Source organism: Leptonotus elevatus, chromosome 6, assembly GCF_054856555.1.
Source record: "Leptonotus elevatus isolate MCC_2025b chromosome 6, RoL_Lele_1.0, whole genome shotgun sequence".
In the NCBI taxonomy this organism is placed as follows: domain Eukaryota; kingdom Metazoa; phylum Chordata; class Actinopteri; order Syngnathiformes; family Syngnathidae; genus Leptonotus; species Leptonotus elevatus.
The window spans coordinates 9,067,270-9,088,131 of NC_141244.1; the positions used below are offsets into that span (position 1 = coordinate 9,067,270).

The following is a 20,862-nucleotide window of genomic DNA, read 5'->3' on the forward strand; positions in this document are numbered from 1 at the left end:
TTATGTTGCCTTTCATTATTTTCAGCTGCTCACAGAAAGCCCATTTGAAAACTCAGCCTAAGTGCTCAGTCCCACCCAATTACTTTTTTCAATAGATAACACATGCGCTGATCGTTGTTTGTACAACTTTGTTGCCGCCTTATTTTAATTTCTTCTAGAAAAAGATTGAGCAACGGTGAAGCCACACACTTTGCAGCATTGTAAATAGTTGTAGTTAAAGAGATACTTTACTCATTGAGCCATTTTCAGCAGTAAAAAGTTAATATTTAGTCCTAAATTTATTTGACCAATGAGTCAAGTATCCCTTTAAAAGTTGCTCTTTATTTGCTTTGTCGTGTGTTTGTGATGTCTTGGGAGATGGGAGATCAAATTAACATTTCAGATGAAAGAGTACACGCAAGGCCACTTTAATGCACGGGCTTACCTGGTCTGCAGCCGTCAGAGGCCTATCAGAATCATTATAAAAATAAAAGACAATTTGTTGATTTTTCTTCATGCATGAAATGACCAACCTGCGACCGCAGATGATTCAATGGTAATTATTTGGGATGTATGAAACTGTATGAAAATTTGACCCTTTTTTGAAATCCCACATGGAAAAATATGGAAATGTTGTTAGTGGAACACCCTCATGTTTATCTTTAAATGTGTGTGAGGAATTTATCGATCTGATGGGTAAAAAAAAAGTGCTATCTGAAATTGTTGGCAAAGTGAAAATGGTGAAATATTTCTCAATTAGTGTTGACATTTCCCATGTTGATTAGACGACATTTATACTAAGATTTGTGTCACCAGATGGTTGCATCGAAGAGCGCTGTTATTTTTTTTTGCCAATAGTAAGGCACACTGCTGAAAGCCTGTTCCAGTCACGAACAAGTGTTTTAGAATAGATGGGGGTTGATATTGCAAATTGTAGGGGGCAGTGCTATGATAATGCCAGCAATATATCTGGAGCCTACGATTGTGCTACATACAGTACAGTCCCTTCCAAGGGTATTAGAACGGCAAGATCAATTCCTTTGTTTTTGTTGTATGCATATTGTTTATATGACTGTAGGTCCTACTTTCTGCCTTCTTTCAGAAGCTACACATGTTTTGCCGTTTTGAAAATACAAAACAGTATAGGACGTAATTCATAGGAATTATATTTTCAAATTACCTGTGCCACCCAGTGGATATAAAAGGAAATGCAGCGTAGCACTCTATATAAACAAGACAAATAAGTACGTTTTTCATGAAGTAAGATCTCGACATTTATTTATAAAGATTATACAGTAATGTATTATATATTTTGGAGAAAATGTGTTTAATATCTTGTTTGGTAAATAGTCCAGTTGGTAAACGCAGCGTCATCTGAAGATGACGCAAGAGGAAAAAAAACGCATGATGATGTAAGAGGCAAGTTGAAATAAAGTTTGTTTACTTCTTTGTATGCACCATCCATTTATATAATTTAAATCGAATGAAGAATAGAGTGAGAATATGCTTATTTTATGTACAGTATATATATATACATACATACATATATATATATAGATACATTTATATACATCTCTATATCTAAATTATATAATGATTTCCAGTAGAAAAAGGTGGTCACAAGTTTTTATCTAAATTATTTTTGTAGCCTTGGCTCATAGTTTGTTCAGGTGTGGTTGCTGCTGATTTTGTTTAGTCTGCATTTGGGTAACCAGTCTTTGATAAGTGAAACTGAGTATTCAACATTTTACATGAAACTACTGATGTAAGTGATGTTAAAATTTTCTGTTTCCAGTATTTTTAATCATACCATTAACTAAACTAAGTTTATAAATAACACACTAAATTACATAATGCAATGTACAACTGAAAATCCTCTTGATTTGAATAAAATTATTCAGGTGGACAGAATATTGTGCAATACAAACACTGCTCTAGTCAACCTTCTTTCTGAACTGCTAGTGTGTTGGACAACTTAAAACTTAAATTATCTTTATTCTTTATTTTACTTACACATTACCCCTTGAAATAGTACAGGGATTGGTTGAGTGATTCCAAATCAAGGGACCAAAGTCAGACAAACTGACAAAAACATTTTTCTCACACACACACACTCACACACACACACACAATCTCCACAAATGGCCTTACCAATATATGCAGTTTACATTAACAAAAGGCAGAGTAGTGAAACGTAAAGTAGAATTTTTAGTATTTAGTATTTTTTTTCTGTGACAAAGAAAACCAGTAAAAAGGTGGAGTCCAAACTTTGTAACTTCTACATTGAAATATAAAAAGGTCGATCATCCAAAAACAATTCAAAAAGTGTAAAGTTCAAGCATTTGACAGTGATGGAATGTAACACGTGAGTTTTGTAGTTTGCTGTTTTAGATTCAACATCTGACGTCTCCTCTTGTCAGAAGATAATTGTGATATTCACCTTTAGCACAAGATAAACAAAACAAAACCACTGACATGAATGAGATACAGCATGCACGCATACGTGCAAGCATGCATGCACACAGTATAACTGCTTTTTTACTTTTAAGGGTTGAAAGCTTGCTATTGGACCCACCCACCATAATAGTATAAAACAGATATCCCTCAGGAAAAAAAAAAGTAGTCCGATTAGCAGCCAGTAACAAGCACTCATTAAATTCCAACTGTAGCCCTCATCCTCAATTTCTAAATAAGAAAACATGTAAACCCTTAGGAGTGGTGAGTTTTAACAGAGATGATGGTGGTCTCAGTGTTTATGGTCCTGATGAAGAAGAATCTAGATGGCGGCAGGTGGACAGAAAGGACAAAGGGTTTTGCTCCATCTCTGGGTTTCTATACATCCTCACTCTGGCTGTCAGCATTCCACAACTGAGAAAAGAGGTAAAAGAAAATGGATGAAGGGAGCCAGTCAGAAAAGATGTGTGTGTATGGGGGGGGGGGGGGGGGGTAGAAGAAACAGCACATTACTACTAGTGATTTTATTTGAATTATTTTGTTTTACCTGCCTTTATTGCATGACTGATTTTTACTCCATGCATATCACTTGCAGTATACACTGATGGTTGTTTTAAAGTGCTTTACAAATAAAATTGAATTGAACGAGAGCAAGTCTTGGCATTCGATATGTGTGTTTCTTTTTCATGTGCTGTTTCTAAAGCAACCTGTGTGTTCCTGGACTGACAGTGCTGTGTGTGACGCCCCTAAAGGGGAAAGCGGCTCTATTGAAAGAGGGGGCTCACTCCCATTTATTAGAATGGAGCCGGCATGGAACCATTCACTTGAATGGATCCGGCAACATGCGCACAGTTTGCAAGTTTTACCACAAGCTTCACTTATTTAATCTACAATTATGCATGCAATTGTAAATATGGTTACGCATTAGGCCAGGGCAATTAGGAAAATAATAATAATCAGTTATGACGACGACTTATAGACATCATGATTAATAAAAAAACACATTATTCATCAATTTGAAAAAACTTTAGGGTATTTATTCCATTACCAAAACTACCATCATATCCTCATGTCTACTTACCTCTATAGCTAATTTTTCAAAGACTGTGAAAAATGTGTGCCTTTGAGTATTGTTATATACCAGTAGTACCCGTCTGTATGTGTTCCCACAGCATTTACATGTGAATATTCATTACTTGAAGCAATATGACTCCCGTAAGTCAATGCTAATTCCCTGTTAGCATGTCAATGTGATCCTACATGACTTTAGCATTAGCACGAGCAATGTTTCTAAAACAAAGCCCGTTTTGTATTTAAATAAACAATGTGTGTAATTCCTTGCATTGTGTAATTTGTTTTTATAGGAAATGTGACCTGGGGTGTTAACAGCTTAAATCACGCTCAGGGAGGGCAGAATCTTATTTATGTCACATGCATGCTGCAAAAACCACATGGTGCGCTCAGGGTACGTCCACAACATTGAGAACTTGCAAACGCCCCTCGCTATTTTGGCACATGAATAGTTTTTCTTTGATTACAACGTTTGTATTAGCAATTTTTCTTCGATTATAATGTTTTAAAATTGAAAGAAGCCAAAATTGAAAGCACGATTACATTTCTGTTAATTGCCCAGCCCTATTAAGTACTGCTGTAAATCACCGTATGTGTGTACTGTATACTCAATTTTTATGATTTGGCAGTGGCCGGCTGTCTGTCTTGCTCGCTAATAACCAGGAAATGGGCACGTGCCGTGGAGTTCCTTGCTGCATCACTTAAAGAAATGCCTACATCTGTCAACCAATCAAATGACAGTGATGTCACGGCCCTTGATTTAACATCCATTCATGTGTTTAACGAATTAATGTATGACTAATAAATGCATCTCTGGGTTCAGCATTCAGCAAATTGAGAAACTTACCGTCAAGTTGTCTCTCAGTAGCTGCATGATAAGTGTACTGTCTTTGTATGAATCGTCATTCAGCGTTTTCAGCTCTGCAATGGCCTCATCGAAAGCCTGGAAGACAAAGCAGCAGTTGTAAGGGTCCTGAGGTTCCTGTCAGGCACCAGTCAAACGCGAATGTCTAGGTTTAGAGCCAGCTTTTGGCTCATGCATGCATTGCATAAGTTACACATTAGCAGTCAAGTAAACAGAAATCCAAGTCACCGCAATAAAACATTGGTGTGACTGTTGAATCACATTATCAACAGCAACAAAACATACATCAGGAGTTCTTACCGTTTTAGCCAGTTGACAGGCCTTTTCAGGAGAGTTTTGGATCTCATAGTAAAACACAGAGAAATTGAGCGCAAGACCAAGACGGATTGGGTTTATGGGCTGCATGCTATCTTTGCTGGTTTCAAAAGCCTCTTCGTAGGCTTGTTCGGACTCTTTGATGATGTCTAAAGTTAAAAAATACACGAGCATTACAAAACATTGAAAAACTACAACATCACTTTATCACCAACACATTTAACACCACTCAAACAGCAAGGGATAAAACACGGCATCAAAGTACAAGTTTATATCACTATTGTTTACAATATTCCTAAAATGCTCCAGCAAACAACGTGGCATCACATTTTTGTTATATCTGTATCATCTGTAAGATACAATGGAATTGAACATGCTAAACTGCCGCCTTATTGTGTGTGTGGTTGTCTGTCGGTTGTCTGTCTGTGTGTGGCAACCAGCTCATGGTGTAACCCGCCTACTGCCTGGAGCCAGCTGGGATAGGTTCCAGCACCCCTGCCACCCTTGTGGAGGTATAAGCGGTTGAGAAAATGGATAGATGAAACTGCCCCCTAGAGGTGGAAACCTGGATCTCCTTTCCAAGTTTTCTTTGGCTTTCCTCTCGCCTTAATCCTTATCAGCATCCAAATTTCTGTTGCCTCTAAAATCCTCTTTTTCCCTATTGTCCGCACAATAGTACCGGTCGTATACCGTCATTTTACTTTTAGTCTTTATTTTTCTGTGTCCCTTAACACTTGACAGTTCTCTCTACTTTGCCCATGCTGCTGTCACTATTGCTCTTACTGCTGTTTCAGAGCATCCTTCCCACCTTCGCCTGGCTTTGACTGTAGTTATTATTATTCTTGATGTCAATCTCTTTTTATTTCTACTACTGACCATTACTTCTGTTTTGGATGGGTCGACATTTTGACTCCATACTGTTTTGCCAGGAGAGCCAGTTTTGTTGGCGCTTTTTGTTACTATCAACCATCTGTGCCAAGTCATCATATATTAATATATTTTGTATTTTGTACTCTAGTTATATATATTCAAATTCAGTTCAGTTCGATTTTTTCCGATTCGATTCAATCCGATATTGATTAATGATGGAACATCAATTCTTCTTAAATAACAAGGACACGATTAAAAAAAAAACTCCACAAAAAATGTATTCCAAATTAAATTTCGCAGAGGCAGTAACTGGTTAAATGATTTATTTATTAATGAAAATAACACGTTATAATCACTTAATTGTTACACAAACATTGACATCAGCATGGATGAGATGAAAATGTTTTCATAATTCTAATTAAATAATCGTAATTATAAATTACAAATATTCTGAATCGTAATAAAATGCAACAAGTCAAGTCTTTCATAAATGTGAGAAATTACTTTTAAATTCACGGAAACAGTTAAAAAAAAAGGCCTTTAAAATTCTATTTTGTTGTTAAGTAATGAGAAAAAAGATATTAAAATAATCGATTCATGGTTTTATGAATAAATATCACACTCTAAAAGGAAAATAGATTCGATATTGATTATTCAATTTTTTAAACCAAGCCTTAGTATTTTGTAGAATAGGCTCTTTCTGCACTGGGTGTGGCCTCCAGATTGAGTGGCACCACCTACTCTTGTGGAGATTATTATAGCCACCTGGGCTGATCCACTCCACATGCTGTGGTTCAAGCAATTTTTTATTTTTTAATCTGATGAACGCTGTGCCAAACGTTATCCTATGTCACATTACAGGTAACGTTTGACATCTGCTATGAGAGTGTCCAATGCCTTTTTTTCTTTTTGAGATTTTTTCCCACCCTCTACATCTGCCCATCTAAGGCCCCGTCCAGACGGAAGCAAAGCCAGCTTCATTCCTCAAACAAATCTCATACACACAGAAGCATTTCAAGACTTGCGCGTGTCCAAAAGAATACGCTGAGAACGTTTAACGGCTGTAATGTATATGCCAAGTCCGGAATAACGCTGTAGCGCAGCCACAGGGAGTTAACGGAAAGCGTAGAAGAAGAATCAGTGAAGAATGGACACTTAAAAAAATATATATATATATATTGCAATCTACAGAACAAACATGGCTTTGCATGTATCAAAACAACATGAAAAAGACGAATACAGGATAAGTGACAATGGCGGGTGATTCAAGTACACCACTTGTTGAACGTGGGAATAAAGAAGCAAAATATTTTGCCGCAAAAGCATAAGCAAGCTAAGGAGGCTGCGCAAAACAACTATAACACAATTATCCGCCATAGTTGTTGACAGGCTGACGGTTCGCGCGCAGTCACACGAGAATATGTCATCAATCTGTAACAACGCGTCGTCATCGAGCTGCGACAATTACGTCATCGCTTGGTGAGTATCCTGGATAAAGTGTCCAGATAGACGCGTACGGAGCGCAGATTGAAATCTTTCTATTCTGGAGCCCGGTTTCAAGCTCTGAAACTGCGCCGTCATGTGGACGAACGGCTTAAACAGTAAGAAACTTGTGAGGATACATTGAAACTGGCTGTCGTGTAGACGGGGCCTCCGTTTATGGTATGCATTTGCCCCTTTTCCCCCCCACAGCAAACGCCGTATGCCATGCAGACACTAGTAAAACAATTTGAACATTGGATGTCAGCCTGACCGCAGTAAGAACTATCTTGTCTAATGTATCATTCCACACAACCCAACTTTCACACACAAATTAATGTGAAATATGAATGTTTAAACACAACCACATCCGCAGACGGTATTAAACGTGATAAATCCTTACATACCCTGCTTGTCATCTCCCATTGCCACTTCGGCTTGGTAGCGGTGGTAATCGCCTTTCATTTTCAAAAAGAAGACTTTGCTCTCGGGCAAAGAGGCTTTTGGAATGAGATTTTTCAAGAGATCCTGTGCACACACACAAAAAATTGTTTAAAAAACAGTACCATTTTAAAATGATCTATTAAGCATCTACTTCACTTTAGAATTGAACAAATCCAATATTGAGTTGTAAAAACTGAATGTTGTGGTGCTTTATCCAAAAGTATTGCCCACAATTTGATGAACTAAATAAGCCAGCTCAAATACTGTATATTGTTTTGTGTACAGTGCCTTGCAAAGTATTAGACACCTTGAACTTTATGCTTTTTGCAGATGATGTGGTGCTGTTGGCTTCATCAAGCCGTGATCTCCAACTCTCACTGGAGCGATTCGCAGCCGAGTGTGAAGCGGTTGTGATGAAAATCAGCACCTCCAAATCCGAGACCATGGTCCTCAGTCCCGAAAAGGGGCGAGTGCCCTCTCTGGGTTGGGGAAGAGATCTTGCCCCAAGTGGAGGAGTTCAAATATCTTGGGGTCTTGTTCACGAGTGAGGGTAGGTTGGAGCGGGAGATCGACAGGCGGATCGGTGCAGCGTCTGCAGTGATGCGGACTCTGTATCGGTCCGGGGTAAAGAAGGAGCTGAGCCCAAAGGCAAAGCTCTCGATTTACCGGTCGATCTATGTTCCTACCCTCACCTATGGTCACGACCTGTGGGTCGTGACCGAAAGAACAAGATCCCGGATACAAGCGGCCGAAATGAGTTTCCTCCGCAGGGTACCCGGGCTCTCTCTTAGAGATAGGGTGAGAAGCTCGGTCATCCGGGAGGGACTGAGTCGAGCCGCTGCTCCTCCGCGTTGAGAGGAACCAGTTGAGGTGGCTATGGCTGGAGGTTTGGATGCCTCTTGGACGCCTCCCTGGCGAGGTGTTCCAGGCATGCCCCACCGGCGGGAGGCCCCGGGGACAACACGCTGGAGAGACTAGGTCTCTCGGCTGGCCTGGGAACGCCTTGGGATCCCGTCGGAGGAGCTGGTTGAAGTGGCTGGGGAGAGGGAAGTCTGGGCTTCCCTGCTAAAGCTGCTGCCCGACACCGGATAAGCCTTAGATGATGGATGAACTTTCTGACCTTTTGCCATATTTCAGGCTTCAAAGAGATACAAAATTTGATTTTAAAAAAATGAAGGAGAAGAATCAACACCAGGTGATACACAATCGTGAAGTGGAACTAAATTATGTTATTTAAAACTTTTTTTCCCCACTAATCAATAGCGTAGGGTATGCAAAATTATTCACCCCCTTTTCTCTCAGTGGAGCCAACCGACTCCAGAAGTTCCCATTTGGTTTCTGAATGACCTAATGTTGACCTAAATGACTGATGATAATGTTCACCAATGTATAATCTAGTCTCAGTATAAAACGCACCCGTCATTTTTAAGTACAGTATAATACTAAATTTGTTGTTTCGGTTTTTAGCACTGGTTTCCTCATATTCAGTTTCGGACAAGAATTTTCTAACCCTAACCCTAATCCATTTTGATACATTCCTGTTAATCATATTCATCTATAATATGTGAAGACACCAATTATGATAATTTCTCAAAATAATTCTCAACAAATGACTTCCTATCAACTCCCAGGCTTTTCTTGTTGTGCTCTTTTTGTTACTGGAAATGTTTTTGTTGGGACAACATGGACATCTTTTGGGTTGACAGAAACATATTGAACAAATTGGCTTGCCATACACGCTTGGTAATAAGTAGGGGTGGGCGATACAGAAATAATTTGTGATTGGTGCTTCGGAATAAGAGCATTTTTATTGCACACAATAAATGAGGTCTACTTTGTGTTCACTCTCAACTTTAATGGTAACTGTTTTCCTGCATAATTTGCAAACTATTGTATTTTGCATTATATATGGCCTCTTGTAAGTTAACCAAACAACGGCAAAAATTAATAAAAAATACAACAGTAATATCATAGAAGGTATGATATGGCACAACCCTAATAATGACTTCTAATTCGCAGGAAAAATAAGACACTCAGACACTCATTTCAGAACCATACCAGGTCACAACTGTACCTTATTAGGGGTCTAGCAAAATCAATTTGTTGGCATGAGGATCGCAAAAAAATAATAATAATTGTACACCCCCTTTAAAAAGCAAGCTTATGAAATTTTGATAGTGATTCAGTGAGGAGTCCTAAGGACCAAGATTTTTTGGGGTGTTTTTGTTGAGCACCCTACATACATTTCTATACTGACCACCATTTAACACAAGTTGAAACGTGATTAATTCTGAAAAGTGCCAAACCCCAAAATAGATTGTCCACATTTGCATTTTTTTCTTTTCTTAAAACTAATTGTAATTATAATACACAATTGTTGTGGTTTGTATGCTGGAGAGAGGTGGGACACCCGAAAAACTTAAACAGACTTTTTTCTCTCTCTTTTTTTTACACCAGTCTCCCTAATGGATTTTGACAGTTTATGCTCTGATAAATGTTCTGGTTTTAAAAAGTGTGTGTTAGGCATTCGTAAACATCACAGAAATTTAATTGAAATGTTTTAGAAAATAAAGCTCACCAGAACATCCTGGCAGATTCCCTTCAGCTCTGCCTCAATTTTCTCCTGGTAATCTTTGGCCAATCCCTTTTGTCTGTCGCTTTCGGCCTTAGCCGCAATGCTGGCCACAACACGCCAAGAAGAACGACGGGCCCCAACTACATTCTTGAAGGCCACGGAAAGCAGGTTGCGCTCCTCACTGGTCATTTCTGCGTCATTATTCTCCGTTGCAGACTTCATCGCTGCAGCCATGTCGTCATACCGCTCCGCTTGCTCGGCCAGTTTGGCCTTTTTGATTAAGCTCTCCTTGGATTCCCCACTCATGATGGCTTACTGCAAAAACAAAAGCAAAAGACAAGAGAAAGTAAAAACCTTATTAAGTTATGACTCTAGTGAAATTGTATTGTTTGCCCTCTATTCCCTATCTATAATCATTTTGTTGAGAAGTAGCATGTCTCATATAGCACAAATACAACTGAACATAAATTAGCCGAATGGCCACCTAATTAACTAGTTTAACGCTATACGCTAAATCAATGATAGATAACATGATGAGCACCTGCACAGGGTACAACTAATGACGATGAAAGGAAGCCCTCTGTGGTCCGTGCTTTGAAAAGCATTGGACTTTGGATCATTGTAATTTGATTTGTGAGGATTATTTTGTCTTCAAAATGTGATGAACTGTCACTGTCTGGCTTGTATTATGCTAGTAGTCAATCCAGCAATCCAATATGTTGTTGGTGGGCTAAACATTTGCATGGAGTTGCATTGTGGAAATATCAGAAATGCCCGGATGTTTGGAATTGTCAATTTCCTGTGATAAGTACCCGTTTGCCTTCGTGTAATGATAACAGCCGGTCTTATTCATTCTCATTCCATTGGTCTGCTTGGTTACAATTGGTCTATTTATTTACTAATTGTAGCATAATGCCTAGAAAGGAGAGGCTGAAAGGGGGGCAGCTACAGCAAGCAGCCAAGGGAAGCATCTCTCTGCTCTCTTGGATGAAACCAAAGACACAAAGATGAAAGGTCAGAGTCAAGGCCAGAGAGAGTCATGTTAACTAGTGTTTAGCACCTTTTAAAGCTCCCATTTTAATATTGATTTGCTCCTTAAGGTTAATTTTATTGAAAAATCTTAAAAGCTGTTCACATTTTATTTGTAAGTGGTTTGTACTAAATCAGCAGGCATGAAGTTATTAGCTATTATTTTGTACAAAACCTAACTAAGTTATTTCTATGCTACAAGTCTTGCAGTTATGTTGCCCTAATAGGCTGTTATTAAAACTAGCTGTAGGGTATTATTAATAATAATAATATATGTGTGTGTAATTTCTATTTTTTTTTTTTTTTTTTTAAACTTCTATTGACATTTTTGAACAGCCGGGCATTTCTGACACTTTACTAATGCAACGCAATGCAAATGCTTCCTTTATACGGTAAAATCAAACAAGCGGATTGTATTGCTTTTGCCTGTGACTATCATACAAGCCACAGCGATCGTTATAGTAGTCAAATGACATCTTATCACATTTTGAAATAAAAATAATCCTCACAAATCAAATTACAACGATCCAAAGTCCAATGCTTTTCAATGAGCGGATAGATTCCGTTCACCAAATTGACCGCCATCTTGACTTGTGACATCATCTCGGAATTGTCAATAAGGTTTCCTACATGCGCAAATGCGCCCTTTTTTCTACCCAGACCATTTGTCTCCCAAAATGTCTGTGCACGCCACTGCCAGAGGCCACCGTGCTGCTGCTCTTAAACATGTTGCAGCTTCCATCTTTGTTGAATCACTTACAATCACAGTTCGTCAATACCACTAAATTTTGGAATCGTGTATGGCCGATGGGCCACATCCGGCTGAGCGGCACGTCTCGGCCGTCCCTCAAAGTCGAGATCAAATGAAAAATATGGTGCTGGTCCTTTAGGATGTTGCGCATTCTAATCAAACAGCGAGTGGAGTAGATGGTGCTAATCTCAGGGAGGGTCGTTCCCAATGATTCTCCCAGCAGTTTTCACCATCTGCTGGAGAACCATACTAAGAACCCATATGTTAGAATGAGTCCCATTTGTTGGAGCTTGGACCGGAGTTTGAACGGCTGGATGGTATTAAAGGTCCAGCTATAGTCCACAAAGAGGAGCCGTGCATAGTTGTTTTTATGCTCCAGGTGCTCTAACAGTAAATGCAGCATCGTGGCAACAGCGTTCTCAGTTGACCGGTTCGTTCTGTATGCAAATTGGTGCGGGTCCAGCGATGGCGGTAGGGCAGCTTTAATGTGTTTGATGACCAGGTCTGTAGTCATTCAGACACGTGACATTGGACTGAACAATTGTAGCTGCTTTAAAGTAGGCAGGTAAATGAAAGTTTTGAAAGCTATGAAACAACCAAAACATGGACAAAAAGAGTCAAGGTCGATTAAAATATTGAATAATAAAATTTGCAGAATATATTTAAAATAATTTATAAGACTTTGTTGAGTTATTTAAAGGGGAAATCATACCCCCCCCCCCCCCCACCCAAAAAAAACCCTTTACAATATATTCTATGTAGCCCCACTAGTCTAAACATGGCATCCTGATTAATATTGTGTCTGTGGAATGTAAATTAATTAGCAAAAGCCACCCATGTTTATTCATCTCAGGGGGCGGCCATTTTGCCACTTGCTGTCGACTGAAAATGACATCACAGTTGCTCAGTTAACAACCGATCACAGCTCACCTGTTTTCTAAAGCTGAGCCATGATTGGTTGTTACCTGAGCGACTATGATGTCAGCGGGGACAGGCTGCATTTAATATGAAGGATGCATAATGTGTGCTCGCCAGGTTCCGCACGAAGCATTCACGCGTCATGCATAATCCAACCTTTATTTGGTCCTGACCTGGGAGCTGATATTATTCATTTACCTGACTTATAGGACATATGCCTGTGAAGTATTGTATGAATGCAACATGACAGTTTGCTCAAATACCTTACTTGCATACATGCCATATACATCCTCATTCTAGTTCTAGCCTTCCTTAAAAACCTGCAGGGCAAACAGACCTTCCCCCGCATACATCACCACACCCTTTTCCATACCTGCATCTCTTGCCCAACAAGCCATACGCGCCAAATAGAAAACGTTCAGGATCAGGCTTTAACCTGCTCGAGGGATAATTATCAACGATTACACCGCACATACCTAAACTACCCCCCTGTTCAAAAGCAAATTCTGAAAGTCATCGATAGTGTAACGTACGTGATAATATTAGCCCACGTGAAAAGTTTTCAGAACTGCACCGGCATATTTCCTGAAAACGTTATCTAACCATTTTAACTACTGCCAAAGCAAGGTATTCATCAAAACGTAACAAAGGTTCTAGAGTGCACTATTTTTCTGTTGAGCTGGCGTTAGAATCCCCACAAATAATACTAGAATAATGAAAGCATTAACGCGAGCAATTCCATAAACCACCACAACCAACTTTGGTTTTCTTTGTAGTTAACTACTGTTGGACAATGAGCAAACATAGTCCAACAGGTTAAAGTTAGTTGGTAAAGACACATTATATCAGTTTAGTTTCGACGTGACACGCCTTCCTCGAGTCCTATATTGTAGTTGAAAGCAGCTAATAGACACATTTCATTGTAATTGAGCTAGCCATTGTTCCTGGTCTGGTGATTGTCGGCATTATCAGCAAACCCAAGGTCAATTACAATTTGTCGCTATATGTGTTACACGACTAAAATTGAGCTAACGCGACAGAGCAGTTGTAATGCGTTTCTGTCAATTCCTACCTGTGCAATGGTAGATAGCAGCGCCTTTAGCTTTCAACTTCCAGCTGATTCTCTCCGCGGTGTCAGCGTGAACGTGAACAGTCGACGGGGTTTCCTGGTTAGTGGCTAAAGGCGCTGCCCGTGCAAGGGTGGATGACGTCACCGTCACCATGGCAACCACTGGTAGACATCATGGGAGTTGCAGTTTCAAAGAAGAGAGCCACTTCACGTTATTTATGAAACGTGATTTAAAAAAAAATCACTATGCTGTAGTTCAAGTAGTTTAAATGTAAGAAAAACATCCTTTGTGTTTCATTTAAAAAAAGTGGAACCCCCCCCATTACATTGGACCCAGCCTACTCACGGTTTAGCACCCGTAGAATCATAATTTGCCCCCCCCCCCCCCCCCCCCCCAACCTAACAAACTCAGTTTTGGTTTTTATGACGGCAGGGAAGAACCACATCTGTGATTTGGGTCTTGAAGTGAAATATTTATATTGAAGATGAAGAAAAAGCATTTCAGCATTATGTCTAACCTGTAAGGAGAATGTGAAGTTAGTATTTGCTATATACCATGTGCCTCCCACTTCCCAGGCAAATATTTAAATGCAGCATCTTGGGTGTGTGTTTTTATTAAACCGGTAAAAGAACCCCTACTCTCTCTAGTTTTCTTGTCAAGGTGTGGTTCCATGAGAAAGCAAAGGAATTTCAGATAGCAGCAAAAGGGTTAAACTCAGGTAATGAGATATCTAACCAGTTAAACCAGTTACAAGAGAGACACTCACATCACTTTTATTTCCCATTTTATTATCAAGTTCAATATACTGACTAATTCATGCATTACATGTATGGATCTTGGAAAATCTGAGTTGCAGGAAACAGTCACTGAAGTACAGCAAGAGAAAGAGATGGGGTGACAAGCAGCAAATAGGTAAAGTTTGCTCATCTAACTTTTTTTATATAGCACTTTAGAACAACTGTTGCTGCATACAAAGTGCTGTACATGGAGTAAAATGGAGTCTGTTGCATAACCAAAATTGTAATGGAAATGTTTTGTTGTTGTTGTCTTTTTGTCCATAAACATTGAAGTGAACTGTCCAGGCTACACCCAATATAGTAACTGACACTTGTCATTTTTTTTTAGGTTATGGTGGTTGATTGCAGGCTACAAAAAAAATCAGTCTAAATTGCTTTACTTTTCAAGTTGGGATTTTTCTTCAGGGTATTTGTCTTCAGGGTGAAAGAAAAAATTGCAGTTCTTTGCCAAACCTGTTTGTCCACTGACCTCTGCGATTACATTACAGTCACAAGATGAGCTCAAGGTTTTTCTTATCAGCTAACAGTGTATGTTGGTACACAGAACGACGATGAATTGGCTTGTAACGGTGACAGCATCTGCTTTGTCACTGGTTACAAACACAAAATAATTGATAGCCCGTGTGTTCAATTACCATCCTCGTACAGCCTAGTCAACATATTTTCACAGCTCCCAAGGAGGTTATGGGCAAGTGTAGATCCACATTTTACTGATTTAAAAAAATATACAGAAGGCCTACATAATTTGTCCTCATGTCCGTGTTTTTCTTCCATTTGATGCTGTTTGAAGTAGGACTCAGCACTGGCCGTGGAGCATGAACTCACATGGCCAAGTACCCACAATCACGGACAAAGGTGGTCTCCAAGTGCCCACTTCACTGAACTGTGATCTCCTTGGTCAACTTTATATCATCCACCGGTGGATGTCTGCTTGTAACGTACTTTACGTGACCTGCCGCAGGACACAGGTAAAAAATGTATTCTTTCGCCATATCAAGGACTAGTACAGCTCCTGTGTGCCGCATTTCAAGGGAATGAGAAGAGCCTCGATTGGTGGCACCCAATTGCACGGGACAGCGAAAATACCAAAACTTACTTCAGCCCGCCTCTGTGCATATGTAGATCCTATCCCGTGCCAGATGAGCACTGGGCATGAACATATAGCCCTCAGTTAAAAAAAAAAGTTTCTGCCATCGACTGGAAGAGTATTTCATTGTTCTGCCTGTCACTAAATGTCACTGGTAAAGTTGAACGAATGTATTGTAAATAATGATTTTTAGACCAATTACATGAAAGTGGATACTTTTTTTTTTTTTTACCACACCTGATGACCCCTCACAGCTCAGCGGTTGGGAATGCCAAACATTTAGTACATTTAGTAAACGTAAAGTGCACGGGTGGAGATGAACTTTGTCACTTTGTAGTTGATGAAAATTGTCCTTGGTCTTGAGGAGTTGCACGCTGCAAAACCTAACACAAGGGCAGGAAACTTTGTCGTTGATTGAAACCACAATTTTTATCCACCATGTCATTTATGGGGCTCGGTACAAACCTGTCAAGGAACAAAATGAAACCTGAACAATCTGTTAAAATGGCAGGACTGAAATGACGTCAAATTATTTTTAGACGTAAATCATATATATATGTTGATAAGACTCAAAGTCTTAGAAGAGTCTTAGGGATTGCTCTCTGGGTTAATCACTACATATTTGTTTGCTCTCAGCAAAAATAAAGCTGATCAAAGTATCAACCGAGAAAATGATAATTTATTATTGCCATTTGTTTCCAAAGTGCCATCACATCTATTAAAGCAGTTATACTGGCCAGATAAACTTTTATTCATTGGTATACATTTTATTAATAGGGCAACAAAGTCAAGACAACCAATTCCAGATAATATTCTTATTTGGTCGAATTTCTGGGAGAATGCCCACAAAGAGAATACACAAACTCCTCACAGGAAGGTCAGAGCCTAGATTTAAACTCTTTAACCAGTTAATCGTGCTGTCAGCAACCCCCAAAAAATTCACCATTCTCTCCTTTTTAGAAATTTCAAATTCACTTCATATTCTTCACTCTAAATTGACACTTTAAGTCAAGTGAAGAGAATTGTTATGTACTTGACTATGTTAAGTGGCTTATTTGTCAGATTGACAAAAGGGCCCAACTATTGTCATAGTCTGATAACTTCTTCCCCAAAAGACCAAATTATCCAAATAAATGTCTGTCACCTCACATATTTCGGGTTTGCACACACCTGAACCATTGTTATTTGACTTGTTTAATTTGTCGATTTGAATTGTACAGGTTATTGGTAACATTTTTAAAGGTCTGAATGAATGATCTATTTATTTTTGGGCTTACTCACATTGAAATAAAGAATCTTAATGCCCAGTGCAGTTCCGCCTGATTGTGCTGCTGTTCACACTAGAGGGCGCACTTGCTTTAAATTGCTAGCTATACGACGCTGTGATTATAATTGTCTTTGTTTGGCAGCATTTCCCAGTATTCACATGTAACATTAGAGGTAATTGTAATTGGCAGAGTTTTTGGGAGCAAACGTGTATCAAAACAGTATGTGTATGTGACTTTTGCTGAAACAAGTTCAAATAAATGATATTTTTCTCTCTGGGAGGCGAGTGAGACCAGCCTGGAATGGTTGTACATACAAACCAGATATTTTGCCACGGATTTTCTGTTACCCAGCAACAACCATTAAAGGGGCCCTTCATTGGACTCAACATTGGCACTTATGTAATGGGTGTGTATGTAAAAAAGATGTCAGCACTAGAACCCCCCGACATCTTTCAGCACATCTGTTTGATTGACGCTTCAGCAAGTCGTCAGTAATGAGATGACGGCAGCATTTTACTAGTGTTTCCTTGCCTGCTTTGTCCGCGTCCTGTTGTTTTTGAACATATTTTGAACATTTAAGCAAATATGCTTAATAGTTGCATTGTGCGTTGGTTGACTCAAAATTTGGGAAACAGCTATAAGGATTCCGGAATAAGTCTGTAAACCAAATCACAATAAGACCAGACACAAGAGACTACATTAAATTGTAAATTTAATTTTTGACTTTTAAGGCTGACCAAAATCAGAATCCTGTATTTCTCCAACTTTATCCATCTAACACAGGATACCATACAAAACTTACAAAAATGCAACAACTACAAACATTTCATTGAACAAATCACAAATATACAGTATACATTTATACAATACTGCTTTTGTTGCTAATTTGGTACTTAACCACATTTTTTTTTGCATTCTAAAGAAAAGTTACACCTGATGCAGCCCTGACAAAAAAAAAAAGAAATCTCACAAATACAACAAAAGCAACCCATTGGGGTTATCATTGCAGTAGTTTATGGAGTAATTGTTTTTTTTTAATCTGCATGGTATGAAATAAAAACAGCAGTTCTTCAATATAGGACCCAAAGCCGAGCCTTACTAAAGTGGCTCCTCCATGACGAAGGGAGCCAGGCGCCACTCTGGGTCCAACTTCTTTTGAAAAAAGAACTCAAACAGTGGTTTCAATAATACTGACTAGTGTTAGTACTGATCCTGGCAATATACAGTACTTGAGAACCGAAGCAAAGAACTGCATGTGTGACTGGCCATTCAGCCACTCATCTGCACACAACAGCCATTACACACAAGCATATACGCTTCATGCATATGTGTTTTGAGTAGTGATTCCATCTGACATGCGGCATTTAAAAACATCTAAAATTAAGTGTCGTGTTTTGTTTTTTTAATGCTGGAAATTCCACATAAGCAAGAATACAAAGATGACGGATACTACAATCATCAAGGGCTGGATCTGCTTTACAAATTGCTCTTTTTTTTTTATGTCCCTACATTGTAATCAAATAGTAGAGAGATCAAAAAATCATTTGTGAGAGCTTGCAAGTGCTGGAAATGCAAATAGGAGCATATTGGTTTTGGTTTTTGCAACCAAACACTAATTTGTGGAAGTCACCATATACATCAATATACATTCTCACACAATGTAGCAAAGAAGAAATCAAACAATACGTGTTCTCAAGTCTGCTCTGCAGATTAAATTCTCCTGTCATTTTCATCGCAACGCCGCTGTGGTTCTCATTATTGTACACCCTTGTGCAGTCCACAAAGAGCCAAGCAAGGACACTGATACGGAAACACCAGTGTACATACAACCTAGTGGAAAATCTTCTCTATGAGCGTGTTGATAGCAATCACTGGGCTTTCAAAAGCAGTCGAAGGTCTGGCAGTTGGAGTTTGCCTGGAATTTGAAAAAACTGCAAGTGGGTCGAAAGTTGTGCGCAGCTTTTGACGTCGTCAGTGTATACTGAAGGCCTGTCGTCTTCATCGTCACGTGCTTGACATTCTTCATCATCAGTCTTCTCCGTAGTGGAGGGTGAAGGACATTATGGATCATCACCCAGAGAAGTTCTAAAGGAGACACAATGACCTGCTGAGAACTGACAGTAAGAATAGTTTCATCAAAAGAAAAATTGGATGGGCTTGATGTGAGCCTTACAAGTCAAGTGGATGCTTCTTCTTTAAAACTGTCCAGCGCTGCTGGGGTCACATTGCAACAGGCGTACGATGGAGGGGTCACTTTTTGCTCCCTTGATGAACTCCTCCAGGGACAGCTTTCCTAAAACAGTAGTAGGGTTATAACAGTCAGTTTTAACATGTGACTATGGCATGAATTTTCAGGTGATGCTTTTTAAAAAGCAAATTTCAGTACTGTAATATTTTGAATCCACTCACCAAGTGTGGGCAGTTTTTATTCTCTTGGCTTTTTTTTGACTGGGTAGTAACGAGTTACATTTACTCTGTTATATTTACTTGAGTAACTTTTTGATTTTTTTTTTACTTCTGAGAGTAGTTTTACCACGCAATACTTTTTACTTTTACTTGAGTAGATGTGTAAAGAAGTAACACTACTCATACTCCGCTATCTTGGGCTACACTAGAGTCGTTACCCGCTGGCCGATTCATACATTTGATTTGCCGTATTTTCACGCAAGGGCTCCGCTTGACTGACTGTGTGGGAGCATTTCCGCGGACACTAGTGATGTGGCGTTCACGAACGAATCGAGTCTTTTGAACGGCTCTTCAATGTGAGAGCCGTTCAACACCCTAAAACCCCCCACGCGCCACTGTTCACTTTTGGAGGGAGCGTCACCTTCGCATATTAGCGTCAATCAAACAATTAACTTGCCTGCTTTAGCACCATGGCAGAAGTTAGAACACAACAAGTCACGGAGAGACGGAGCAAAGAGGAGAGGAGGCGTAAGTTTTGTTGTTGTTTTTTAAAAATAATGATTTGAAGATGCCAGAATTTGCATATCATTTTATGTTTTTGTCTATCTAATGACATTATTTAAAAAAAAAAAAATCAGACTTTATGTTCAAGCAGTTACTCAGTACTTGAGTATTCTTTTTAGCGAATACTTTTTTAACTTGTACTTGAGTGATTTTTTTTTTTAAACAACTACTTTTTACTTTGACTTGAGTAATATTGTTTTTAAGTAATGCTACTCTTGAGTAATTTTTTTTGGCTACTCTACCCACCTCTGATTATTCAAACAAAGTGTTGAATGTCTGCGCTCGGATTCAGATTTGGAATTTGCTTGTGAAGACCACATTTATTCTAGAATCAGTTAAGTACTTGGAAATCAAATCTAATCTCTTGTCTCATATTCATCTTTTGATATTTTAAAGCCAAATGTTTTTAGTTTACAGCAGAAATAAAATAATTAGACTGTTCCAATACTTTTGGTAGAGAGTGAGTTTCCCAATATTCTCCGTGTTAGGTTCACACAGAAGGTCTTCAATGCTCAATTCGGATCTTTTGTTAAATATGATTTTTTTGTATAATCGTTCACATTACATAATAATTGCAACCTTATTTTGTGTTTACAGGCTTATCTTTTTATCTTCTCATATCTACAGAGCAGCGATGCGGCAGGAGGTAAAAATATCTTCGGGAAATTAAGCAAGGCTTTTTGATTTCATCTCATGGAGACATCTACTAAAGATGATGTCATGTCATTGCCGTGTGCAATAAATGAACCGTCTGCGTGGCTGAATGACTATTATCAGCACAAATGTCCACTTTAGGCTTCAAGTGGGATTCAATTCGAGTCAAATATGAAGTCAACACAGTTTTTATTTAAATTACATATTTTCTACCGACATTTTCACAATGTCATCATGAAAGTATATTTAATCGCTAATTTAGGATA

At 38.9% G+C, this 20,862-nt stretch overlaps 2 protein-coding genes across 4 annotated transcripts in view; both read right to left on the reverse strand.

Moving 5' to 3' along the window:
- Nucleotides 1-1,954: 1,954 nt before the first annotated feature.
- On the reverse strand, nt 1,955-13,943 carry LOC147171951 (14-3-3 protein zeta/delta-like). Its single transcript, XM_086078925.1, has 6 exons — nt 13,823-13,943; nt 10,056-10,367; nt 7,441-7,561; nt 4,670-4,833; nt 4,352-4,447; nt 1,955-2,847 (listed from the first exon to the last, which is right to left on the reverse strand). The coding sequence occupies exons 2-6, from the start codon at nt 10,356-10,358 to the stop codon at nt 2,812-2,814; spliced, it is 720 nt and encodes a 239-aa protein (XP_085935051.1). The 5' UTR covers nt 10,359-10,367; nt 13,823-13,943; the 3' UTR covers nt 1,955-2,811.
- Nucleotides 13,944-18,859: 4,916 nt separating this feature from the next.
- Nucleotides 18,860-20,862, reverse strand: part of ncalda (neurocalcin delta a) — a 29,647-nt gene continuing 27,644 nt past the window's right edge. For 2 of the 3 annotated variants that reach the window (XM_086078430.1, XM_086078428.1), the window contains exons 4-5: nt 19,146-19,265; nt 18,860-19,057 (exon numbers count right to left, since the gene is read on the reverse strand). In XM_086078430.1, coding sequence (XP_085934556.1) covers nt 19,168-19,265 — 98 coding nt within the window. In that variant the 3' untranslated portion in view covers nt 18,860-19,057; nt 19,146-19,167. Of the gene's footprint in view, nt 19,087-19,145; nt 19,266-20,862 lie in introns of all 3 variants that reach the window. The other variant, XM_086078429.1, reaches the window with a different exon arrangement.

Excerpts from the sequence above, each read along its gene's own strand:
- LOC147171951 (XM_086078925.1), bottom strand. The coding sequence starts at position 10,358 with ATGAGTGGGGAATCCAAGGAGAGCTTAATCAAAAAGGCCAAACTGGCC. Across the intron at positions 7,562-10,055 it reads GAATCTGCCAGGATGTTCTG|GATCTCTTGAAAAATCTCAT; the intron begins GTGAGCTTTATT and ends GTGTGTGCACAG. Across the intron at positions 2,848-4,351 it reads TACTGAGAGACAACTTGACG|TTGTGGAATGCTGACAGCCA; the intron begins GTAAGTTTCTCA and ends CTCTTTTCTCAG.